The 23,236-nt window shown below is 36.8% G+C and overlaps 4 protein-coding genes across 8 annotated transcripts; 1 reads left to right on the top strand and 3 right to left on the bottom strand.

The window, feature by feature from the left end:
* The first annotated feature begins 155 nt into the window (after positions 1-155).
* LOC111011542 (uncharacterized) lies at positions 156-10,152 on the top strand. 3 transcript variants are annotated; one of them, XM_022285352.2, is made up of 14 exons: positions 159-571; positions 2,844-2,917; positions 3,492-3,575; positions 3,731-3,811; positions 4,318-4,398; positions 4,795-4,887; positions 6,965-7,144; positions 7,311-7,378; positions 7,689-7,740; positions 8,272-8,325; positions 8,416-8,508; positions 8,698-8,764; positions 9,710-9,827; positions 9,931-10,152. In XM_022285352.2, the coding sequence occupies exons 1-13, from the start codon at positions 430-432 to the stop codon at positions 9,799-9,801; spliced, it is 1,161 nt and encodes a 386-aa protein (XP_022141044.1). In that variant the 5' UTR covers positions 159-429; the 3' UTR covers positions 9,802-9,827; positions 9,931-10,152. The 3 variants fall into 3 exon arrangements, with proteins under 3 accessions (XP_022141045.1, XP_022141044.1, XP_022141043.1); XM_022285353.2 differs by having other exon boundaries at positions 156-571; positions 6,965-6,991; positions 9,710-10,152; XM_022285351.2 differs by having other exon boundaries at positions 160-571; positions 9,710-10,152.
* LOC111011715 (putative inactive receptor kinase At1g48480) lies at positions 9,991-13,980 on the bottom strand. The gene is made up of 2 exons (XM_022285583.2): positions 12,110-13,980; positions 9,991-11,621 (listed from the first exon to the last, which is right to left on the bottom strand). Exons 1-2 carry the CDS (start codon positions 13,338-13,340, stop codon positions 10,954-10,956), a joined length of 1,899 nt encoding a protein of 632 aa, XP_022141275.1. The 5' UTR covers positions 13,341-13,980; the 3' UTR covers positions 9,991-10,953.
* A 2,195-nt stretch (positions 13,981-16,175) lies between these two features.
* On the bottom strand, positions 16,176-17,988 carry LOC111011720 (hyccin). The gene has a single exon (XM_022285591.2). The coding sequence runs from the start codon at positions 17,875-17,877 to the stop codon at positions 16,606-16,608; it is 1,272 nt and encodes a 423-aa protein (XP_022141283.2). The 5' UTR covers positions 17,878-17,988; the 3' UTR covers positions 16,176-16,605.
* A 1,481-nt stretch (positions 17,989-19,469) lies between these two features.
* Positions 19,470-22,716, bottom strand: PHT4;6 (phosphate transporter 4;6). 3 transcript variants are annotated; one of them, XM_022285588.2, is made up of 3 exons: positions 22,428-22,716; positions 22,016-22,325; positions 19,470-21,215 (listed from the first exon to the last, which is right to left on the bottom strand). In XM_022285588.2, exon 3 carries the CDS (start codon positions 21,094-21,096, stop codon positions 19,768-19,770), a length of 1,329 nt encoding a protein of 442 aa, XP_022141280.1. In that variant the 5' UTR covers positions 21,097-21,215; positions 22,016-22,325; positions 22,428-22,716; the 3' UTR covers positions 19,470-19,767. The 3 variants fall into 3 exon arrangements, with proteins under 3 accessions (XP_022141280.1, XP_022141281.1, XP_022141282.1); XM_022285589.2 differs by having other exon boundaries at positions 22,016-22,108; XM_022285590.2 differs by lacking the exon at positions 22,016-22,325.
* Between the last annotated feature and the right edge of the window lie 520 nt (positions 22,717-23,236).

The following is a 23,236-nucleotide window of genomic DNA, read 5'->3' as shown; positions in this document are numbered from 1 at the left end:
TTATTGTTTTTCTTTCTTTTTTGAAATATAAGCTAAAATATAGTTTTTTTTTGTTTTTTGTTTTGATAACCATAAACTAAAATATTGTTATACGTATATTATGCCGTTGTTCGAAGGAATCCCCACTCCTAAAAAGAAAAAAAAACAAAAAAAAACTTGTCCTGAATGTAAAGACGTCGTCGTTTGGGTAAACACAATTCGCCGTATACGGCGAAGCAAGAACCCAATTCTACAGCGAAACGAAGCACAAAATCGCGTCCGACAATCTTTGTAATCGCCGAGTTTTCCGGAATTCAGACAATACTTCGATGGCTCCTTGATTTAGTCAAAACAAATTCTATATATGTTTCTCTTCTTTTAATCTGTTCGTAAATTCGAATTCCGGAGGTGGAATTTCCCCAAGTTCGTCCCTTTTCCTTCGTAGAAGCCATGAATTCTGTCTTCAACAAGCTTCGGAATTTGGATGCTTACCCTAAAATCAATGAAGATTTCTACAGGCGGACCTTCTCCGGTGGCTTAATCACCCTCGCTTCCTCCTTCATCATGCTCTTCCTCTTCTTCTCCGAGCTAAGTATGTTCTGCCCTGCCCTGCCCTGCCCTTCTTTCTTTTCTGAAAGTCTTGTCTACCCTCCTGGTTTGTTTGATTCTAGTTTGGATTTGTGTTGCACCTTCTTTTTCTCTCTCTGTGGTTTTGGCTGTATCTGAAAGTTAATTTGCATATTCGAGTTGTAGTTTGCATTTTCCATGTTGAATCACGATGTAATTTGACGTTGTTGTTGCTTTTACTGTTATGCGGGAGCATTTTGATGCTAATTTAGCGATTTTCCTTTTCCCTTTGTCGTCTCATGGCTGTTCACTTTGAAGTTAAATAACAATGTGGCGTTGGTAATTGGGAGACAATCATATTAAGGGTCTGGGAATAACAATTCTCATTCAGTAGAATTTATCCCAACTCAACTGGCAGTGGTTCTGAGAAGATGCTCGGAGGAAAAGTCCCTTTTTGTGTCCCTTTTCCTTGTCCTTGCAGTTCAATTACTCATAGAAACATCTCAGGCTGTAACATGGTTCTAGGAATTATTTACCAGTGTATTCTCAATCTTTTCCTAGAGAAGCCCATGCTTCCTCTTCTCTTTTGCTTCTAATCCAAACACCAATTGCAAAAGAAAGTATGGATAATTTATTTGCCACTCTTGGAAATTCTTCGCTGAAGCTTAGTTCATTCTTCATATTTGAAAAACTGCCAAGTTTTTGCTCTTCAATGATGATGTGGAAAGTTATATGAGGGGTTCAACTCTTTCTTTTACATAGTTACTAGTTGAAGAAACGATGTAGTTGAGAAATCTTAGGCCAAAACAAATTAATATTTATGGAAAAATATTGACATTAAACAAACTAGAGACTGGAGGAACTGACGAGGTTGATTTTGAAATTGTAATATGAGTTTAAGGCATATTCCATGAAATTAAAAGAGTCCTGGATTGGAAGTAGGCAAAAGGCAACTGGAAAGCCTTTGTTTAGTTCTTTTGGGTGCGCTTCTCTCTACTCCAGCCCTTAGTTGTTTTCCTTATTTTCTTGGTAATATATACAGGTTTCTTATTAAAAAAAAAAGAAAAAAAAGTAGGCAAAAGAAGCTTGTAGAAAAATTTTAAGATAGAAAGCTTCATGACCTCATCCATAAGATAGTTCATTAACATTTTATGACCCTTTAATGTACTTAAAGTGACTCATAAAACTTAAGACCTATAAGTTTGGTCAGTCACCAAAATGTCCTGGTTTTTTCATCTCCTTCAAGTGACATTTATATTGCCAAGTTCTAATTGAAAGTTTTGAATGTAGATTCTAGCAATTTGTGAAATACCAAACTTGATTCTTCCAAGTCAAATGCCTTTTATGGAAAATTCACTTACATTGTATGGACTCTTTCCTCGGCTTGAAGTGATTCATGCAACTGAACCGACAAATTCAGTCAGTTACTAAAATGTCTTGCTTTTTTCACCACCTTTAAGTGTCATTTAATTACCAAAGTTGACCATTTTAAACTGAATGTATTAAACTAGGAAAAATTAGCAGATTGGATTTAGTGCACTTCTAACAAAGGTAATGGCTATGGCCCTCATGCAGATGGAAGTAGAAAATCAAACATGGCAGGAAAATGGCAAGAAATCAAAATCTTTAACCCAATGGACTTGAGAATATCCTAGAAGCACCCCAATTACGGGTCTAAGTGTACGCAATAAAAAAAAAAATACTGTCATAAAAACAATGAGAAGACTATTTGAGAAGAACCAGAAAGTCTAGCATGAAAGCATTACTAAAAATGAAGAATACTAAGGAGATTAGAAGATTAAGGCCTGAAGATATTTGTAAAATTGAAGATAATTCTGGCTCCTTCACACCCAGACCCTCTTTTACAATCATTACTAATGGAGAAGCCCCCTTCGTGGTCCTCATATATGCAAAGGCATTTGCCATGGCAGTTACCCAAAATAAGTGTTGTTCTTCTTGTGGAGCTTGGTGCTATGAGGTTTAATCAGAAGGCAATTCTCCTTTTATGAAGATAAATTGATGTTGTAACTTATTTTGGGCTTCTTGTTCTTGTTTGTGGGACCTTGAAAGATATTTAGTTTTCCCTTTAAGTTAGGTTCATAATATCAGGTTTGACCCATGTTATTTCTTTCCATTAACCTTCATACTTATTCTTTTCTACATTTCCTTATGAGCCTATAGTTCAACTCTTATGCAGTTTGAAAATATATTTTAAAACTTTTGATATTATGTTGTTTTGTAACTCTTGTTATCTGTGAAGCTTTTCATGACCATCATTTTGTAATGTGTGGTTGCAGGGTTATACCTTCATGCTAAAACCGAGACAAAGCTCATTGTAGATACATCAAGGGGCGGAAAAATACACATAAACGTAATCATGGTTTTTTTAATGAGGCCGAGAGTGCTAGATTACTCTTCCTTTGTGTCTATGCATTGGCTTTAGATTTAATGTTTGCCTTCAAAAGCTTTTAAGTTATTATCTGTTCCCTTTTCTTTTGGAGAGGTATTTTGTGGAGCATTTTATTTAATGTCGCTCAACAAAAAGATAGGGCTGGAGAGAAGGCTTTGATTGATAATCATTCTTGATATGTGAAACCTTAGTGAACGGACAAAGAACCCCTTGGACAAGTAGATTTCAGTAATGAGTAAAACTACCTAGTTTGATTCCTGTTCCCAATACTGGCTAGCCCTGAATTGCAAGGAACTTTGTTGTAGTCTGGATATTATTTATTGACGTGTTGGTGCAGGATTGATTAGTACATAGTTGAGAGAGTACATGGACTACTTACCTAATGTGAAATATTTCATTTGAAAACGATTAATATGGTTATTTTTTGAAATTGATTAATTGTGTAAATGTGAACGACAATTTTATGTTCCTTTAGACTATGTTTAATCATATTTCTTCAATGGGCTCAAACCTTATTCTTTTATTGTTGATGCAGTTTGATGTGAGTTTTCCTGCGATTCCATGCTCTATACTCAGCCTTGATGCCATGGATATCAGTGGAGAGGAACATCTTGATATAGTATGTGCTGCAAGCATCAGTTCTTTGTCTTTGAATCTCTGATTAGTTGTCATATTATTTTACCAGTATGTCACGTAAATAAGCTTGTATCTCACCATATATTTTAATGCAGTCTCATAATTTCTTGTTTTTTAATGCATTATTTTTTTTTTCAGAGACATAACATAATCAAGAAAAGAATTGACCATCATGGCAACGTTATAGAAGCTAGACAAGATGGCATCGGTGCACCTAAGGTTAGTAGGATGTACTTTGATGGTTTGTGTGCACAAGATAACTGATTTCTTGTGTTATCTGTTCTATAATGATTATTTGAATGATTTCTTGTTTTATCTGCATTTTGATGAAAGTTGGTTTCTTCATCAGAAATAGTGATTATTTGCTAGGCCTTTGGCACCACTTGCATTTGCTATAGTCTATTTTCTTAAATACATTCCTGGAGAAAATTGGTTAAGTTTATGAATTAACCATGAGTCCAAACCCATTCCACAAGATAACCAAATGCAACTTCTCCAGTAGCTTAGCAATGACAAAGAAGTCAAAGATAAAACTCCGGTCTTGGGAAAAAAAGTTCTATCTCTCACCGGCTCATTTCATGGAAAGAAAACGATTATCTTGGATTTGTATTTATTGGTTTCTTATTTTAGAAAAAGTTTCACCACCTGTTCTTTTTTCTGTATATCTTTCTTTTGGTTATTGTTTGTTCTTTCTATTTGATCATTTTTTGTTTTTCATACTCCAGATTGAGAAACCGTTGCAGAAGCATGGTGGCAGGCTGCAGCACAATGAAACATACTGTGGTTCATGTTTTGGAGCGGAAGAGGTACTTGTGGTTATCTGGTATCCCTTGTTTTGCTTTGTGGTCGTGGTGTTATTCTTTGTGTAGCTTTGATTATGATTCTGGAGCAGAAATGAGGTTTTTTATTATTAAAAACACCTTTTCTGGTTTGCATTGCTTTGCTTTACTTTATAACTTTGTTAGTCATTTTGGTTTCTTAGAGCGTTGTTATTCTATTCATTTCCTTTTCCACATCATACATGTGTTTCTTACTTTCAGAAAGTACATAGCTTATGAGGTACTTACTTGGCACTGTGGCACATTGCTGAAATAAAAGCCATTTACGGTTTTGCTGCTTTTGATTATTAATTTTATTTTTCCACCTATTTTTTGAAATTTGTATCAGAAATGTGAAGGGTTTCTCCCATATCTTGTTTGCAGTCAGATGATGATTGTTGTAATTCATGTGAAGAAGTTCGTGAAGCATACCGAAAGAGAGGTTGGGCAATTACCAATCAGGATCTGATAGACCAGGTATGTCAGATTGTAATAACTGCCATTTTGTTAATATTATATGCTGCATGGGAATGCAACCAGGTATCTAGTCATTAGGTGCAGTCCCACCAAGGAGGGAAAAATGCCAGGATTTTTTGAAGAATGTCAATGAGGTTGGGATTGCATGCCTTGTACATAAGCATGGCTATTTACTCCCTAGGAGGGTTTTTTTTAATGATAATACTCCCTTATACCCAGGGGCACCAAAGCCTGGACCCGAGAGACACAAGAGTTTTAGGTATTAAGCTCACCCGAAGATTCAAACTTGAGGCCTCTAAGCCGTTATCATCAAGAGAACTCAAGCCCTTGCGACCTTGCCAACTTAAAACAATGTCGATGGAGTAAGAATGTTTGCAGCATCTTGTTCTAGGAAACTCAGACTCTGACCATAAACAATTTTGAACTCCTGAACACAGAAATTTAGACTTTTACCCTGTGCCAACCCTTGGATTACTTGATTGCTTTCTAATTTTGTATCATCCTTTTTAGATGGATGAAAATTCATGTGTGAAAAGAGGAGTACAAAAAATTAGGCATCAGCCCTCAGCCACCAAAGAGATTACAAAAATTTATCCAACTAATGAACAAATCATAGTTACAAAACTTGAAAGGTAAAAAAAAATTAAAAAAATGTTAAGATCACCTTTTCCCATATGATCTTAGCATTCAAGTTCTAGAATTAAAAGGTGACCACAGAGCATCTGCTCAATATTAATTATATAAATGATTAATTTAATTTTTATTATACCAACATCTAAATTGGTGTTCATGGCTCCTTTGACAAGGATGCTACAATTTTCTTCTTATATCTGGCCAATGGCCTTTTCCTGGTGGATGCAAAAGGTTAAACAGAAGTCAAGGGAGATGGCTTTGGGGTAGAAAAGAAGATTAATTCATTTCGTACTAGATTACTCTCAATAAAATTTCTCATATGATTGAAAAGGAGGTTGTGTTACCAGGAGCAATAATTTCGTGATTGTTGATTCCTCTTTTACGAAAAAGGTTAGTTTAGTGCTTGGAGAAGATATGATGGGCGGTGGGCCTTGAATGTTATAATTTGAGCCTAGGGGAAAGGCTCATTCAAAGGCTTGTTGAATTTAACTCTAGACCCTGGAGAAGTGAGTCAAATTAGGTATCACGTTTTCTTCAAGCAACTTCGATCAGACATTGTTAGAAGAAGATGATTGCAGGAGTGTTTTAGAGGACTCCTAATTCAATGGTCGTTGTCCTGTGCTCAAAATAATTTTCTTGAATTGACTGCTGTGGCTGGTCAAAAGTTGGGGGCAGATGCCCTTGTGGAAGGGGGTTGGCCTTGTAAGTCTTAGACAAAGAGAAGCACAAACACGACAAGACACGAACATGTTGACACTTCATTTTCTTAAAAATCTATGTCATTAATTAAGCAAGAACGCATTTATTAAAATATACATTTTAAGAAGAATGTATATCATTACTATTTCTATTTATTATTCTTAGCCAACTAGTCTCTATTATTTATCTACTGTGTGACATTACCCAAACTTAAGAGTCAATTCTTCATAAGAAGAAAGGAAAGACAAGAATGATCCTGTTTTCGAAAGTGACTGTCTTTGATTCAATCAGCTTTGCCAGCTTACCCTACTATCTCTCAATTTTTGAGGCCCTTAGTTCTGTTATTTGTAAAATTGTCCAAAGATTAGTTTGATGTGATAAGGTGCTAGTGTAAGGACAGAAGTCATCCACTTACATTTATTTCTCTTCCGTCTTTTGTTTTTGGATTAATCGAGAATTATAAATACTGACTATTGACTGAGGCATTGTTTCAAGTTCTGAGGAGGAAAAGATGGCTGTACTATTAGTTATAGTATTATATGTACAATGGCCTGTCTAGATTTATAAGTTTTCAATGTCTAAATTCAGGTAATTCACACTGCTAATTTGGTGATCTTAACTGTTGCGTGAAACAGAGGATAACTCTCTCTGCACTTTGTTTTCAAGTGTTCTTTCCAAGCTACTCAAGTTAATTGTGTTGTTCATTTTTGTGGCCAATTAATATTTGTACGTCTTTGATTTTCAGTGTAAACGAGAAGATTTTCTACAGAAGGTGAGGGATGAAGAAGGTGAAGGGTGTAATATTGAAGGGTCTCTTGAAGTTAATAAAGTGGCTGGAAGTTTTCACTTCGTTCCTGGGAAAAGCTTTCACCAGTCAAGTTTTAATTTTTTTGGTTTTCTGGAATTGCAGACGAGCGATTACAATGTACTGCATTATACTTTTTTGTGTTTTGAAACACATAATACACAAAGCATGCATATAGTCCCAGCATCGATTATGATCAGTTTACTTTTTCTACTCTGATATATATTTCTCATCCTTTTTTTCTCTTTTAATTCTTTGCATTTTATGTTTCATCTATGTGATGCAGGTAAGTCACCGAATAAAAAGATTAGCTTTTGGCGACCACTATCATGGCTTGGTTAACCCACTTGATGGGTAATTATTTTTTTCACCTCCTCTGTAGATGTTTAGTAGTTGAAAATCATTCTAGTACTATTAGTAGCTTTAGCTGAAGCAGGACTGTTTCCTTTTTAGCTTTATATTTTCTAGTTAATTCTTCACCAACCTTATTTTCTTACCAGTATCTGTTAAGTATTTTCTCACCTAATGAATATATTATTATTTTTTATTTGCTCATCAAACCTAATGTTCACTCAATTTAATAAAATCAGTGATTCTTATAACAGAATCAATTTTACTTAGTATACTTACCCCCTTCTAAGATTAACTTCCATCACTTGTTCAGGGTGCATTGGGAATATGATAAACAGAATGTCATGCACCAATATTTTGTCAAGGTTAGAATTCTTTACCCCTTCAAGACTTGAACACATATTTTCTTTGGATGCGTGATATATTATCTGATTAGAATTCTTGGAGCTAGCTGACGATGATGCACCACTACTTCTGCATTAAAATTATGAATAAAAAAATATATTTTTGTGGGAATTAAAACTACGTGATGATGAGAGGAAGGCATCCACAAAAAGTGAAGTTCCCACTTTTCATTTATAAAGTCCTCTTTCACACAATTGACATGTCATGAATTCACTTGTGGGGAAAAGAAAAATCCTCCTCTCACCAATTTGCAGGTAATCCAAAATTCATCTGGAGAGTAATTTTGACACTTGGTAAAGTGCTATTACAATTTAAAGCTGGTTAATCCAATATTGTGTATGATGAGTGTGGTAGTTTAGATCTGCCTCTATCTATTACAGCAGCATTCGTTGATCCTCACAAAACTTTGCTAGATGGCTTTTGGGGTGCAATGTTCTCTCTGGTACTTGAAAGTTATTAGGACGAAATCTGAATATATCTACTTTTTGCAGGTGGTTCCAACTATATATAAAGACATCAGAGGTCGTACTGTTCAGTCAAATCAGGTATTACTGAAAGGCCTTGGAGATGAACTTATGCATGTTATGTTTTATCTTGGATGATGTCCTGAGCTTCATACTAATGATTCTGTGCAGTATTCTGTAACTGAGCATTTTAAGAATGTGGAGTTCGGTAGTTCTCAGTTTATACCTGGAGTCTTCTTCTTTTATGACCTTTCTCCTGTTAAGGTTGGTGAAATTTATCTACATCCAAAGTGTTCTTGAAACAAGTATTATAATAGTTTTCATTGTAAGCTGTCACTTATGGAGATGACAATCTGCTATTTCTTACCTCACAGTTCACCTAAGTTTATATGTCTCCTTATTGCTTCGCACATTGCAATCTGTGTTTGACTTCTTTTTTTATGCATTGTTCAGGTGACCTACACAGAGGAGCATGTTCCATTTTTACACTTCATAACTCATATTTGTGCTATAGTTGGAGGTATCATACTCTCTCCTTTCTCCACCTCTTCTTCCTCCCAACCCCGTGTATCCCAACCCGGAATAAGTACACGTATATTTATATGTTTGCTTACACATGGTTTCTTTCACCCCATACATCAATTGCTGTCTTGGTCATGTCATTTTTTCACGTTATTGTCTTTTTCCTTCCATTTGTTCTCTCTCCCTCCGAAAAAAATAGTAATCCTTTTGATGAATTTTTTCCATAAAAAAGAATATTTTGAAATCCTTTTTGAACCAGCCTTTTCTTTTTTTCTTCTTTAATAGGAAACAAACTTCTCACTAACCATTCTTTTCCCCCTGAAGATAAAAGATACAATTGTGTACTGGGAGAGAGTGTTATCTTGATAGATGAAGTGTGGAAGAGTTATTATGAGATTTTTTACATGTCAGCACAAGACATTTAATACCAAGAAAGGAAATAAAAACAGCATATATTGCTGTGGGGATCGAACCATCGAGTGGATGAGTTGTTTCCAACCACACTGCTCGCTGAAGAGTTTTGACAGTACAATCTCACAGTATCCTAGCTGTCAACTGAAGGGGTGACCATTGACAAGTTGGTGAAGACATTGTATAGTCAGAATGAGGAACAACCGAACCATATGGTACTCTTGAAAACAGGACCAAAGTTTCTATGTGAGAGGAGAGGACAATGAAAAAACTAGCAGTGTTAAGTTTCAGAATTCTTAGAACTCAAGGACACTGAGGTTCAAACTATAGAATAGATCTTGTTCAAGTAAGGTCATTAGGATTCTTTAGATACAAATTACGCCAATTAGGTAGGATGGGCATTTGAGGACTCATTTGAACCATTTGCTGTTATTTAGACTTGATAGATCTTAAGCTCTTCACTGCTGCTATTTCTACTGCCTTTTTACTATCCCTCAAACCATACCAGCTCAAATCGACCTCTGTTTTGCAGGTATTTTCAGTGTTGCAGGAATTGTAGATGCATTCATATATCACGGTCAAAGAAAAATGAAGAAGAAGGTTGGAATTGGAAAATTTGGATGATGTCTCATCTCAGCTCTTTCTTTCACGTTAGTCCAGTTTTGTTTAAGCTGCTGCCCTTCCATTTGAGAATCAAATTACAATTGTGTCATCATTTCATACGTGTTGTTCTAAAACATATCTTTCTTACAGAAAGATTCATTCTCAAACTGAGGTTAAAATCAAGTTCTCTCGCCCCTCCGCCCAAGAGAGAAAAAAAAAAGAGAAAAAAAGAAAAAGAAAAAGAGGGAAAAAGCAAGTTTAGTGTGAGATGGAAGAAATTTCTGCTACACCCTCTTCCCATTGTGACAATTTGTAAAGTACTATATGCCATTTGGATTCTAATTGAGATTGAGAATTTGAGATTCATCATCATTAAGATTATCCACTCAACCTTTTTCTTGGCTTGTTCTTGATCATTTTTTGTTGAAAAATTTTGGTTATGACAAAAAGTTTCATTTTTTTAATCTTCTAATTGTTCCAAACTTTTAGAAGCAAATCAATCCAAATCAATTTTTTTTATTCTATCTCAGAGTATTCATTTGAAGGTGATCTGCTTTCATTTCGATTTTTTGTCAGTCTAGATTCTTAACTATAACAATTGAAACAATAGCGAAATTATTAGAAATAAGATCTATTCAGGAAAATTAGGTATGAGAAATTTGGATATGTAGACACAGAAAATGTTTTAGCAGGAAGTATTTAATCAAAATATATTTTGTTTTTTGAAAATGTTAATTAGAAAGTGCTTCATTTAAAACATTATTCCTAAAAATTATTCCAAGCAAGCATATTGAAAGTGTCAAAAATGCTCAAATTGAAGAGGTTAAACTAGTGAGACTTGGTATAATTCAATTCAAATTATTGTAGCAAACTACTAATTTTGGAATCTGTATTACCTAGAGAAATAATAAGTAGTTTGTTACATTATTTGTATCACATAGAAAAGATAACAATAATACATGAGGCTAGGACAAGTCTGGTAATAATAAGATATGATGCTAGGACGAGCCTTGTAATAGTAAGATATGATGCTAGAACGAACCTTATAATAATAAGATATGATGCTAGGACGAGCTTTATAATAGTAAGATATGATGCTAAGATGAGTCTTATAATAATAAGATATGATGCTAGGACGAGCCTTATACTCCTTGTTTGAAGTAGTTATGTCTTTCATCTCTCATCTATTGCAATGCCTGAACCAACTGTCGACATTGAATCATCAGTTAATGATCGATCGAATGAGGAGCTATATTCCTCTCCATTTTCAATGAGCCTGATGCTTTCTACCTCTCTTACTACTTCAGTCATGTCTGGTCGTTTGTCAGGCGAAGTATTGGAGCAACGAATTGCTATTTGTAACAGATTTAGCATTCCTGGAATAGCTGATCTTTGTGATGCAATCTCTGAGTCAAATATCTCTGCTGTCCATTCTTCTCTGACCGCTCTGTTCACCCAAGCACACAAATTAATGCCTTGGGATCCTTCTGGTGCTGAGTGAGACGAAATTTTTCCTGTCAAGAGTTCAATAAGAAGGCAGCCAAAGCTCCAAACATCTGATTTCCTTGACACTCTCTTCATTTGTTGATATTCAGGTGATCTATATGAAGTCATGTGTTGTGCTGCAACAGGGAGGGCCACAAGAGAAGTAAAGCCATAATCTGAAACAAGAACTTCATCATTCTCACCAAGTAGAACGTTTGAAGATTTCAAGTTTCCATGTGGGACAATGTTATTTGGCCTGGTATTGAGATGGAGAAACTCTAAAGCTCGTGCCACGCCTTGAGCAACGATCAATCGTGAACTCCACCTGAATGGAACTCTGCCCACGCCTCTCCCTCCTGTGTTGTATAATGAATGTCAATTCTTTGATTTTTTTTTTCCTTAGAAAAGAAACCGAATTTTCATTGAGAAAAATGTGAACAAAAAAGAATTTATATTCAAGGGCATACAAAAAACCAGCCCAACAACCAGATACTCACCTAAAGAAAGTGTCTCCAATTCAAAAAGATAACTTCTAACTGATAAGTTCAAAACAACTTCGAAACCGATCCCATAAGAAGGTATTAAATCTTTGAAGTTAAATAACTACCAACATGAGTTATGCTTTCACTACTGAAAGACTGAAATTAGCCGAGATCATAGAACTATTTATGAGGATGTGACTACAGTAAAAAATAGGAGAATAAAAAAAAGCTGAAGAAGGCCACAAGTGGAAGCAACCGATGCTTTGGTCATTCAGTTGACTCCTTGCTGTTTTCATCTACATGACTTGAGTCATATCCATTGCAATTTATAGAATGGAAGAATGAGAATCTATAGAGCATACCATGGATTCTATCAAACAAGTTTCCTCTTTCTGCATACTTGTAGAGCAAAAGCTTCTCTTCTTTGGTGTAGAAATATGCAACAAGTGGAAGCAGATTTGGATGCCTTTGCTTAGCAATAAGTTGTACTTGCTTCATGAACTCATCAACACTTAATGGTTTTAAATCTCTAAGCCGCTTCACAACTATAGGTGGCCTAGCTTCTAGCATAGCCTTATAACTATTCCCAAATACCCCCTTGCCTAGTCCCTCAGCAGAAGCTTTTAGAAGATCTCCAAGTTGGAAATTTTCTCCTTCTTCCATGAAGATGAGTTTCCCTCCTTCATCTGCTGCAGGCGTTTGGTTCTGGAATGAGATCTCTGTTGTATTTTCATTTTTCTTCTCTCTCATTTCGACAGTGTTTAGTTGCTTCATGACCTCCTTTAGCTCTCTATGTTTCTTGAGGTAGAGAAGGAGAAGCAATAGATTAACAATGAAAAAAAGAACAATAACAAGAATTAGTACCATAGTGGGATGAAACTTGGTAGAAGAACTATCATCAGGGGCATTTTTAGTATCAGGAGGTGCTGCTGTGTCATTTGACCCTTTTATGATTGACCTGCAGATGACATCGGTTGGTGGACCGCAGAGGCCAGGATTATCACTGTAGGAGTCCGGTCCAAACGATTGAAGAGTCTTCGTTCTTGCGATGGAACCATTGAGATTGTTGTTTGAGACATTGAATACTCCCAAAGAAGACTGGTTGAGTTCAGGGATTGAACCTGTAAGCCTGTTGTTCTGAAGTTGCAACGACTGCAATGAATTTAGACTCACGAGCGAAAGCGAGATCGTCCCATTAAACGCATTGAACGATAGATCGACATTCTTAAGCTTCCGGTTGGAAGAGAAATCGAATAAGTTTCCTGATAAGGAGTTGTTCTTCAAGCTCAATGCAGCCAACTCATTGAACTTGTTCAATGCATTGACATTCATATTCCCCACCAATCCCAAACTATCCAACGATAGCGCCACGACTCGGCCATCGACACATTGAAGGCCATACCAAAGAGGAGGTTGATTGTTGTAGCAGTGAGTTCCACTCCAGTTCCTGTTAAGAAAAGAGTCATTGAAAGTTTCCTTCAAGGCATAAAGAGCCTCTCTTTCCTCTCCATTAAAGCCAATAAGAGCATCATTTTGAGCAGCAACAGAGCCAAATAACAGAGTGGCTGCAATGAAAAGCAAAGAAAACTCCATACTCAAAAGTCCAACTCTGAGCAAATGTTGAGTGGCAACAGATTTCTACTAAAGGATGTCGATGAGATCAAAACCATCTTTGTTTTCAAGTTCCTATTATATTACAGCTCAACAATCTGAATTTTTTATATTCATCTTATAGATAGAAACAAGGGTGATGCACCCTTTTTTCTCTATTGAAAAAGGGATATTCCAGCTGTGGTACAAGGATGATTTTTTGACACTGTTTACAATACAATCCAGCTTGAGCTTAACAGGTACTAGACATGTAAAGCCATGTCAATTTGTAGTTGTACTTATTGAACAGATTTGAGTGTTTTGAGTGCAAATGATTGATCTCCTCTTCCCTTTCAAAAGGTTGTATATATTTGAAAAGTTCTGGAAGAGATTTCAAAGTATGAAATATGGTGTTTGAAAAAGCAGCAAGAGACAAGATATGTGATGTAATCTGCTCACAATATGGATCATATGAGACAAGATCAGCATTGGAATTTGCTAAACTTTTTAACTGCTATCAAATGTGTGTGGCCTTCCATGTTTTGCATCTCTTTTAGTGCACAACTGTTTTTTTAAGTACAGATATAGAAACAAGAGCAGAAGAATTTAAAGGAGAAGTGCGTCTTTGGTGATAGGACCATTGACGTACGGTGAGTGGTCCTTTAATCAGATTTGCGAGTCTTTATTTCTCCGAATGTGACAGGTGATTGATTATTACATAAATATTATCAATCTAGTCCTATGGGTTTTTTTTTTAACCTTTTTGGCAAACTCATTTATGGTGCAAAATTAATATTTGGGTTCTAATCCATTGGTTGGAAGAAAAAAACTCACACCCTCCTTGAAGTTATCTAGCACTTGGAAGAACTAGAAAAAATATAAATAGTAATAATTTATTTAGCAAATAAGCGTGTGATGTGTGCTTTTAGATCTTTACTGCATAACAATAAATTTTGAGATTAATTTAAAATATTCAATTACTGGATTTATAATAATGCTCATCCAAAAATATTCCAAAAATTTATATATGCTCGTCGTTCTTGCATATACATGAAACGTTAAATTACAATTTTAATCTACAAACTTTTAAATTTAACAATTGTGCTTATTTAGTCACAATTTAGTCACTAATTAAAAAATATATATATTATCACATCACTGAATTTGAATCATAATTTTATATATTCCATTAACACCATTGATATTATTGGTTGATTTGGTACAACACAACAAATAATGGCAACAAAAAAGTGAATAATCCCCTCCCCTTTCAAATTCCAATGATCCTTTAGAGGTTTCATTGACATGTATAATCCCTGTTGGATGGAATATGTTTCTGATACACATATTCCCATTCAGTAAAAAAAAATAGTATTCATAACACAAATAGAGCAAAATCAACTAACCTACCATCCTACCCATTCAATGGAACAAAAAATTGAACAAATTTTCACAGGATCAACGTCAAGGGTCCAAACTAAGGGATAAAACCTGCAACATCCCAGCCATATTAAAAGAGGTGGACAAACAATTACGTTCATCTCAACCAATCTCCCAAGGCAACCACTTAATTTTACAACATTTTGTTTATCAAGAAATTCAAAAGATACTTTTTCACCTTAAAAGAAAAAACGAAATTTGAACTTATTCCCCTAAAGTGATTTGACACCTAAGGAGTAAACATTTTTGGAATCCTCAATCCTAGATTCTTGCAAACAATATATCTTGTAAATGTTATGCACAGTGTTTTTCTCTGCCAGGATTCATATCATTCCCACGGCTACGTTTCAACATGAAACCTACCTACCATGGCTGTTTATGATTGAGATATCCTCACTTTACAAGGACATGGAAAAAATCAACAGAAGCACCCGAAGTATCATCCCACTTCATCGTCATTGAGGAGGAGAATAGTGATTTGAAGAGAGAGAGAGAGAAGGACAGTAAATGACCAGTAAACCTCAGAGAATTCTTAAAAAGAGAAGCAGAGAGGGTGTAAGATAGAGTGTGGCTTGAGAAAGAACAGAAAAAACAGGAGGCAAACAAAAAGACAAGCCTAAGTTCTATCTTAAAAAGAAAAAAAAAATAGTAAGATAGATGGTGGCTCGAGAGGAGGGAAGAAAAAGGAGCCAAACAAATAGACAGGCCTAAGTTCTACCTTTAAAAGAGAAATAGAGTGGGACTAAGGTAGATTCTGGTTTGAGAACAGGAGGAGAAGGTGGTTTTAGAGAAAGACAGAAAGAAAGAAGGAAAATAAACAGGAGGCAAACAAAAGATCTACAATGAGGACTTAACTACTTATGACATAATGCTTTGATATTGATACAACTAGGGGCGGAGCACATAAGGAAGGACGGGTGCTCCTGTTAGTTTGTTGTAATTCAAAAAGTACATATAAAATACTTGATTTTATTCCTCTCATTTCATCCCTCCCCCTATAAATTTAGAATCGGAAAAACTATATATATAAAAACCTAGCAAACTTAATGTAAAATTTTACCCCTCCCTAAGAAAACTTCCTGACTCTGGAGACTGTTGTAAAAGGTCGGCCGACAGCATAAAAGATAAGAAGAATAAAGATCTCAGGGAAAACAGACAACTAATCTACTTAGAATAACATGCCCCCATACATGATAGCAGACACCGGCCTTGCCACCAGATCATAAACCACTAAATCAAAGGATGTCATTTCAGGGGCAAACTAATCAGTAGAATCTTAAACACGTAAACAACAAATACCATCTACCATTACCAACAAAGAAGAATAATTTATCGAATGTATAATCAAAATTTCCAAACTAAAATCAAGAGAAGAAACTCAGCTCAAGCTGCTCAAGCTGCTCAACTTAATGAACATTATTATAGATTAAATAAACAAACCCAAATGAATTGTATGTGACATAAATTTGAATAATCACTATCAAAATGAATCACACGACAACGTATAAAACTTGAGTTATTTATAGCCTTGACAATACACACCAACTGTAATTAAAAAAAAATATTAAGAATGAAAAAAAAAAACCCCCTCCATGTATAAGCAAGCTCATGAACTTCTAACCAAAGAGGTCTACTCAGCCACGGAACACAAGTACTGTAAAATCCTATGAAAGTACAACTCAAAAAGCTTGTAGCTTAGTGAGAAATTTAACCATCATACAAGATTACAGACATTCAAACAGTATTATCCTAAAGAAAGTAATGTTCAACCGCTTCAGATCCACTATACAACATCTGTTACCTGCAAACCAAATGACATTCAGAACGTTTATTTTGAGACCAATAGGATTTCTGGTTTCTTATCTTTGCTGGGTGTATTAGCATTAGACGAAGAATTTGCTGAAGCAGCAGCCTTTGCAGCCGCACGAGTTCTGTTGTCAAGCTGAATAAGACTCCGGGTGGCCAATATTACCTGCGGTGCCAAATCATGAGAAGCCCTTGCATATAAACACCTGACAGCAACGGAAGCTGCATCCTTGACATCTTGCGAATTCAAAGGAGCCAGCAAACAATGTCCTAAAATTCTAAGCACTGGCTGCAAAAGCTCCCACGGCAGCGGAATTCTGGGCCCCATTGGTTTTGAATCATCAGAATTGCTCCCACACCTCTCAATTTGTAGTTTACCCATGTCTTCCGCGACATCCTCTATCTCATCCGTATACTCCGACACCCTAATCTCCGGAAACCCACCAATTTCACTACCATCTTCTTTATCAAACTCTCTCTTGCAGCAACAATCTTGGCCAGCCCACGATGCCGCAGATCGGCAGAATTCAAGCTTTGACCAGCTCGGCATCTGCGAGATCTGCTTGTAATAACAATCAAAAGCGACGCCAACAATGCAAGCTCTTTTGGTGGACTTCACCGCGTTCTGTGGTTCAAGCGAAGGGGAAAGAACCCCAACAGAGGGCCTGGATTGACCTTGCGCGCCAGAATTGGGCTTATTCCGAGGAGAATGGTAGAGAGAAGGCTGGGAAAGATCAGGAATCGAGACAAGAACAGGCTTCCCAGCCCGGGACTTAACCTCGGAGGAATAAAGCGCGAGAAGCACAGCCTCGAAGCCGGCGAGGGTAGGAAGAGAAGGGGAATCGGAGGAAGTGGAATGGACGCGGGAAAGGTACAAGGAGGAGAGAAGCGGAAGGAAAGAAAGAACAACAAGGCGGAGATGGGGATCGGAGGACAAGAAAGTATCGTAAAGCCAGTGGCAAAGAGGGTCAGAACCAGATCCCGAAAGGGAAGAGGAGAGGGCGGCGGCGATGGCGGAGTAAGCTTCATGAGAGGACAAGAGAGAGAGCGCCGGGCGGTCGGAATCGGCGACGGAGGAGAGGAAGAAGGAGTCGGAATGAGGAGGAAGGATGGAGGAAAGGGCGTGGATACGAGAGCGGGCTTTGGACACAGACTCCCACCAGGAGTGCATAGGGTCATTGTCGGCGGCGGCGGTGGCAGTGGCAGAGGGAATTGGGGCGGCGGTGGAGGCGGAGGAGGACGACGGAGAGGGGGAGTGGCGGTTGTTGAGGGAGGGGTTCCGGTGGAAGTCCATGGCCGTACGGAGGCGTTGATCTGAGCCCCCCGCTTTCAGGGGGATGACGAAGCCAATGGGTCCAATCGCGGAGGGGACTCTCAAATACTATACTGATCCTATTTTTTACAATCTCTCAATTCTGCCCTCAACCTTTTAAGTATTTTGCTTACAAATTTTGACCGATTACAATTTAGTCCCATACGGTTGTGTCTTTAAAATATATCTAATAAATTATTTTAACTTTCATATCTAATAAATTTTTCAATTTTAAAAGTGTCGAATAGATTTCTAGATTTAATTTAGGTATTGAGTAGTATTGATTCTTGTAACATGGCATAGGTCATTCTCGGTGACAGGTTGACACCAAGTTTCTTATTCGTCATTTTGCACTGGCGAGTATGACGTTACCATCTGCAGTACGTGTAGAACTTAGGTGACCGATTTTTGGCTCAAACCCTAGCTTTATTGTTAGAGGGCGCACGAAATTAAACTTTATGTCTGATAGGACCATGACTTCTCAATTTTGTATCTATTAGATTCGTGAATTTTAAAAAATGTCACATGGGTAAAAAAGTTATCAGAAACTTTTAAATTCTACGGTTCCATTAGACACAAAATTAGAAATTTAAAACTTATTACATACTTATAAAGTTTACTTATAATTTAACTTAATTTGAATTAGTCACGTTTATAACCTTTAAGAGGGAAAACTGAGTTTTTTTTTTCCCTATTTCAAAGGAAAAAAGGTTTTTTTTTTAAATAATGTTTATGGCCCTTCTTTAATTGCGCATTGAATTATTAAATAGGTATCAGATTTATTATGGAGGTTGAACTTGAAGCAATTACTTGTTATTTATTATGTGAAATTTACCATATTAATTAACTGACCCTTCAACTTTTATTTAATTTATTTTAGTCATCGTACTTCCATAAATATCAACTGAGCCCCTACACTAATATAATTGAAAATTGGCATAGAAAAATAGAAGATGACACACTATCTTTAACATATAATTGGATATATGCAAAATTAACACCTGCATTAGCTTTCCATAATGTTATGACATTGACAAGGGACTATATACATATATATAGACATTAAAGTTTAAGCAGTAAAAGCAGTTTAAACATCGGGTTGGGTGGCTTCTAACCGGTTATCTCTGGTTTTGTGGTTTTAAAATTAGTTTTGTCTCAAAGGGTTGATCAGCGGTCTAATTACAATGAAATAACTTAACTAACTTAGTTGTGGAATATAATTGGCGATGGAGGGTGATTATGAGATCAGTAGACTAACGCAGAAAAAATATTGAAGAATTGTCTATATGATCATAAAGAGAGGAGAAAGGAGAGCGAGACAACAACAGGAAAAGAGAGTAAGTGATACGTTCCTATATAGCCACCACCCCTTCTAATGACTCGATGCATGGTCGATATACAGTTTTTAATTTCTCCTATACACCCAACGGTATATAACTACCGGCTACATTCTTCCAGTGATATATCTCAGAGACATGAAACCCAATGGAAATAGAACAAACCTTATCTATGCATTATTATTGATATCAAAGTCTACAGAATCAGATAAAGAAATCAGAAATGAGCCCAATATATCGTGCACAGTTACAAATTTGTAGTTCCGCTGACTTTATTTTGTCCAAAACAAATGTCACAAAGAAATATCAATTATCAACTACAATGATGCTAAATCATGGTACATAAATAATTTCCTTGAAGAAAAAACTTTGTAACTTAGAAAGGGGACAATATGGCATATGAAATAATTAGATCTCATGCTATCCTACATGCCATTTTAAACTCTTTTTGGCATTTTGAAGTTTGTAAATCCTCTCGGTGTGATGATCACAAATCTTTGCGAGGCAGTTCCATGAAGAAAAAAAGAAGCTTACCTCAGTCAAAAATTCTCTCACCAGTTGAGAAGAGTAAGAATATAATAGAGCTAATAATGCAGAGCAACCCTGGTATGGAGAAAACTGCTCTCCAGCTTTCTGGACTTGAGAGATCTGAATTGGCAGCCTTTGCAGCTTCAAGTAGTTTGCCAGTTAGATCAACCCCGATAATACCAGCTAACGTACCAGCAGTGTTGGAGACTCCCATGACGATACCGGCATATCGCGGAGCAATATCCATATGATTCACAGCAAATCCTGCTCTCCCTAAAGCTAAGAAACCAAGAGCCACAGATGAGCAGAAGATAGCCCCACCAGAAGTTCTGAAGATGGGGATAGCCATTAGAGCCAGAGACGCAACAGCAAAGCCTATTGTATTCAAGAACTTCCGGGTTTTCGTAACAGATAAAATTCGCCTGGTGACCAAGTGATCGGCAGCTATCCCACCGATATTCGAGAATATGAACATGTTAAGGTAAGGCAACATCTTAGAAGAACCCATCTCCTGGAGGCTAAGTTGAAGACCGAGCTCAAAGTAAGTAGGCAGCCAGTTCATCAATACATATAATGCATAATGGAAGGTAAAATTGTTCACCACTATTGCCCAAACTGGCAAGCTCATTAAGATTTTCTTCCACGGGATTTTCGAGGATCGAGTCAAATTTCCTCCATTCTCTACTTTTACTTTCTGGTTTCCTTTGATTGGCAACAAAGATTCACCAAAACCTGCAGCAGCAGCTTTGGGATGTTCAGAGCGTGGAGGATCGCTTGCATACTTGAGCCAAAGCACAGACCATGTGGCACCTAACAATGCCTCGGCAGCAAATACTGACTGAGGCCCTCTATACTTCACCAAGCTTGGAAGGATAAGCATTCCAGCAGCAGCACCTAGGTACATTCCAGAGGTTGTAAGAGAAACAGATCTAGATCTCTCATGAGGAGGAACCCACTGTGCTAGAACAGTGTGGATTGAAGGGAAGATGAAACCTTGAGCGACACCAACAAGCAACCGAGCAATTACTAAGACCATCACTCGACTCGGATCGAGTGGGAGTAATGCACAGGTCAGCGACCATAAAACAAATGAGATCAGGAGAACCTTTTTCCCTCCAATTTTTTGAGCGGCCCATCCTCCAGGAACCTGGGAACAGGCATACCCATAGTAAAATGTTGAAAGAATAGTTCCTTTGCTTGATTGGTCTACTCCCACAGCATCAGCTGCAAAAGTATATGCAATCGAGAAGCCAACACGTTCTACATAACAAACAGAAGTGCAGATGAAGGTTAAAAGAACGATCCAGTAACGCTTTGGAATTTTCATCACTGACATACTTCACCAACAGTTCTATGCATACTTCTGAGAACTGTTACTTCTCAGAAACAAGTAGCTGTGAAGATATTGATAACATCTTCATATCTTTCAACAGTATTTAAAATAATAAAAAGGACCTGGAAAAAGGAGAGGAAAAATTTAGGACATGAAACATAAAATAGAATCCAAGCTCTCTATGTAAACAAAATAATGGCTCCAAATCCACTTACACACAACTTTGCACATAAGGGAAATTAAGCAAGCAGTACAGGTTGCATTTGTAGGTAATATGAAATCGGGGGGAAAACTTATTGAAAGAGGGACAAACACTAAAACTAATATCAATAGATAATTTATGACTTCCAAACAATAAATTGGCAGACAACTGAAAAAAAAGATACTAGACCTAAATATTCAGATGTCACAAACCCCAATTGTTGACACATATGTTATGACTTCTTTCCTTGTGATTCATTTAAACCTTTCATGTTAATCGAAATTTTCAGATCAACAGATGGACTCATTGGCAGGTAGCAAGATCCTATCCAACACTAGATCTAAAAATCCTAAATCCATCGCTTAAACCCAGTCTATGACCAGTAAAGTTGATGGAGTTACTACAAACGCATTCATATAAGTCTAGCTAGCAATACGATCCGAGTTTACGAAGAAATGGAAAAAGTCCTCTGACGCGATCCAACTTACAAACCCAGATTATAAATTCGGAAAAGGAAACGGAAAACGACTCCAGAGAGTAGTAGTTGAATGAATTAGACAAAGTGAACATGGAGAAAAAAATACAGGGACTGAACATACACCAAAAGGAAAGATAATTCGCGGCCTTACAACCTAGACTGGTAAAACAAACGATTCCTTGAAGAAATTACAGGAGCGAAAGCAGACGTTTGAAGGGGAGAGGAACAATTGCAGCTCATACCTCAAAAAACAAATGGGTAGTCAAAATTTTGCAAAATGTCTCCGATTCAGCAGAGGAAGATCACAATTCCGGCAACGGCGGTTAAAAAACTGACTGGAATTTCAAGACCCAGAAAGAGAAATTAGAAAATTCCTGCAGAAATGTGCCAACCGCCAGAGCCAAAAGAAGGAAGTTAACCCAGCAATGGGGGTAGGTTCGACCGTTGAATGCTTGAATTCAGACGCCAAATCGCAGTATGAGTAAAATAACCAGTCGCATTGACGTGCATTTATGCGGGGAAAAATAGGGGTTTTAGCGCAAATGGGTCATTCTTGAAAAAAAAACACAAATTAAATTAAAAAAGTGGAGTTCTTTAGCTAATTCCAAAACCCCATTCAAACCCCGACCCCGCAAACTTTCCCGTCACTTTTACCTCTGAAACAAACAAATCCGGCACCGCGCGATCAAAACCCACCACCGGCGTTGGACGGAAAGAACTCACTAATCGGAGGTTCAGCCGGCGGCGAGGTCCGATTGGTGGGGAAGAGAACCGGCGGCAGCGTTCGTTGTTTTTTCCTTTTCGTCCTTTTTAGCATAGAGATGAGATCTGGCTTGAGAAACAAGGGTGGGGCAGGATCATAGGGACTGCCCCTTCTCTGAATCGCTTCTCCGGTAAAGGATTACGTGAATCGTTTCTTCCTTCTGCGTAAATCGCTTTTTTACCTCTAATTCTTTTTTAGAATATTATAAACCAAAGGTAAGATTTGAAATTTGAACTAATATTTTTTTGTCGGATTAATTATGTTGAAGTAACATTTTACCTCCATTTTGGTCTAAATTAATTCATGTAATTTTTTCCGGGTAATAAAATAATTATGAAGATAGAGATCGAACCTCCAAACTTGTGGAAAGAAGTGATGTTGACTTAATTAATAAGCTTTTGGTCTTTATGTTTAAGTTTGATAATATGTCTATGAAATTTGAAAAATAATTTTAAATAGTCATGACGAAAAATGATCGGCCTGACTAGATTGGTTGATTTAGCAAATTATATTAGCTCTACGAGTTATATATGTGACATGTCTCTTTTCCTCCTACCCTTCTCATTTTCTTGGTCTCCAGCATGTCTTCTTTTTCCCATCGCTTCCTTCTTGTCACCGATATCCTTCACACCTTTTCGTCGATGTGCAATAATAATAGTAGATACATTTTTTAGGCATTTTACTTATTTATGGAGATCAT

The sequence above is a fragment of the Momordica charantia genome (assembly GCF_013281855.1).
Source record: "Momordica charantia cultivar OHB3-1 chromosome 10 unlocalized genomic scaffold, Mcharantia_2.0 BLBB01000010.1, whole genome shotgun sequence".
Lineage (NCBI taxonomy): Eukaryota > Viridiplantae > Streptophyta > Magnoliopsida > Cucurbitales > Cucurbitaceae > Momordica > Momordica charantia.
This window is presented reverse-complemented; position numbering and strand designations above follow the sequence as displayed.

What these genes read in the sequence shown, in the direction of transcription:
- LOC111011720 (XM_022285591.2), bottom strand. Translation starts at nt 17,877, where the DNA reads ATGGACTTCCACCGGAACCCCTCCCTCAACAACCGCCACTCCCCCTCT.
- LOC111011542 (XM_022285352.2), top strand. Translation starts at nt 430, where the DNA reads ATGAATTCTGTCTTCAACAAGCTTCGGAATTTGGATGCTTACCCTAAA. An exon ending in GAGAGGAACATCTTGATATA is followed by an intron (nt 3,576 to 3,730) that starts GTATGTGCTGCA and finishes TTTTTTTTTCAG; the next exon opens with AGACATAACATAATCAAGAA. An exon ending in ATGGCATCGGTGCACCTAAG is followed by an intron (nt 3,812 to 4,317) that starts GTTAGTAGGATG and finishes TTCATACTCCAG; the next exon opens with ATTGAGAAACCGTTGCAGAA.
- LOC111011715 (XM_022285583.2), bottom strand. Translation starts at nt 13,340, where the DNA reads ATGGAGTTTTCTTTGCTTTTCATTGCAGCCACTCTGTTATTTGGCTCT. An exon ending in CTTGTTTGATAGAATCCATG is followed by an intron (nt 11,622 to 12,109) that starts GTATGCTCTATA and finishes TATACAACACAG; the next exon opens with GAGGGAGAGGCGTGGGCAGA.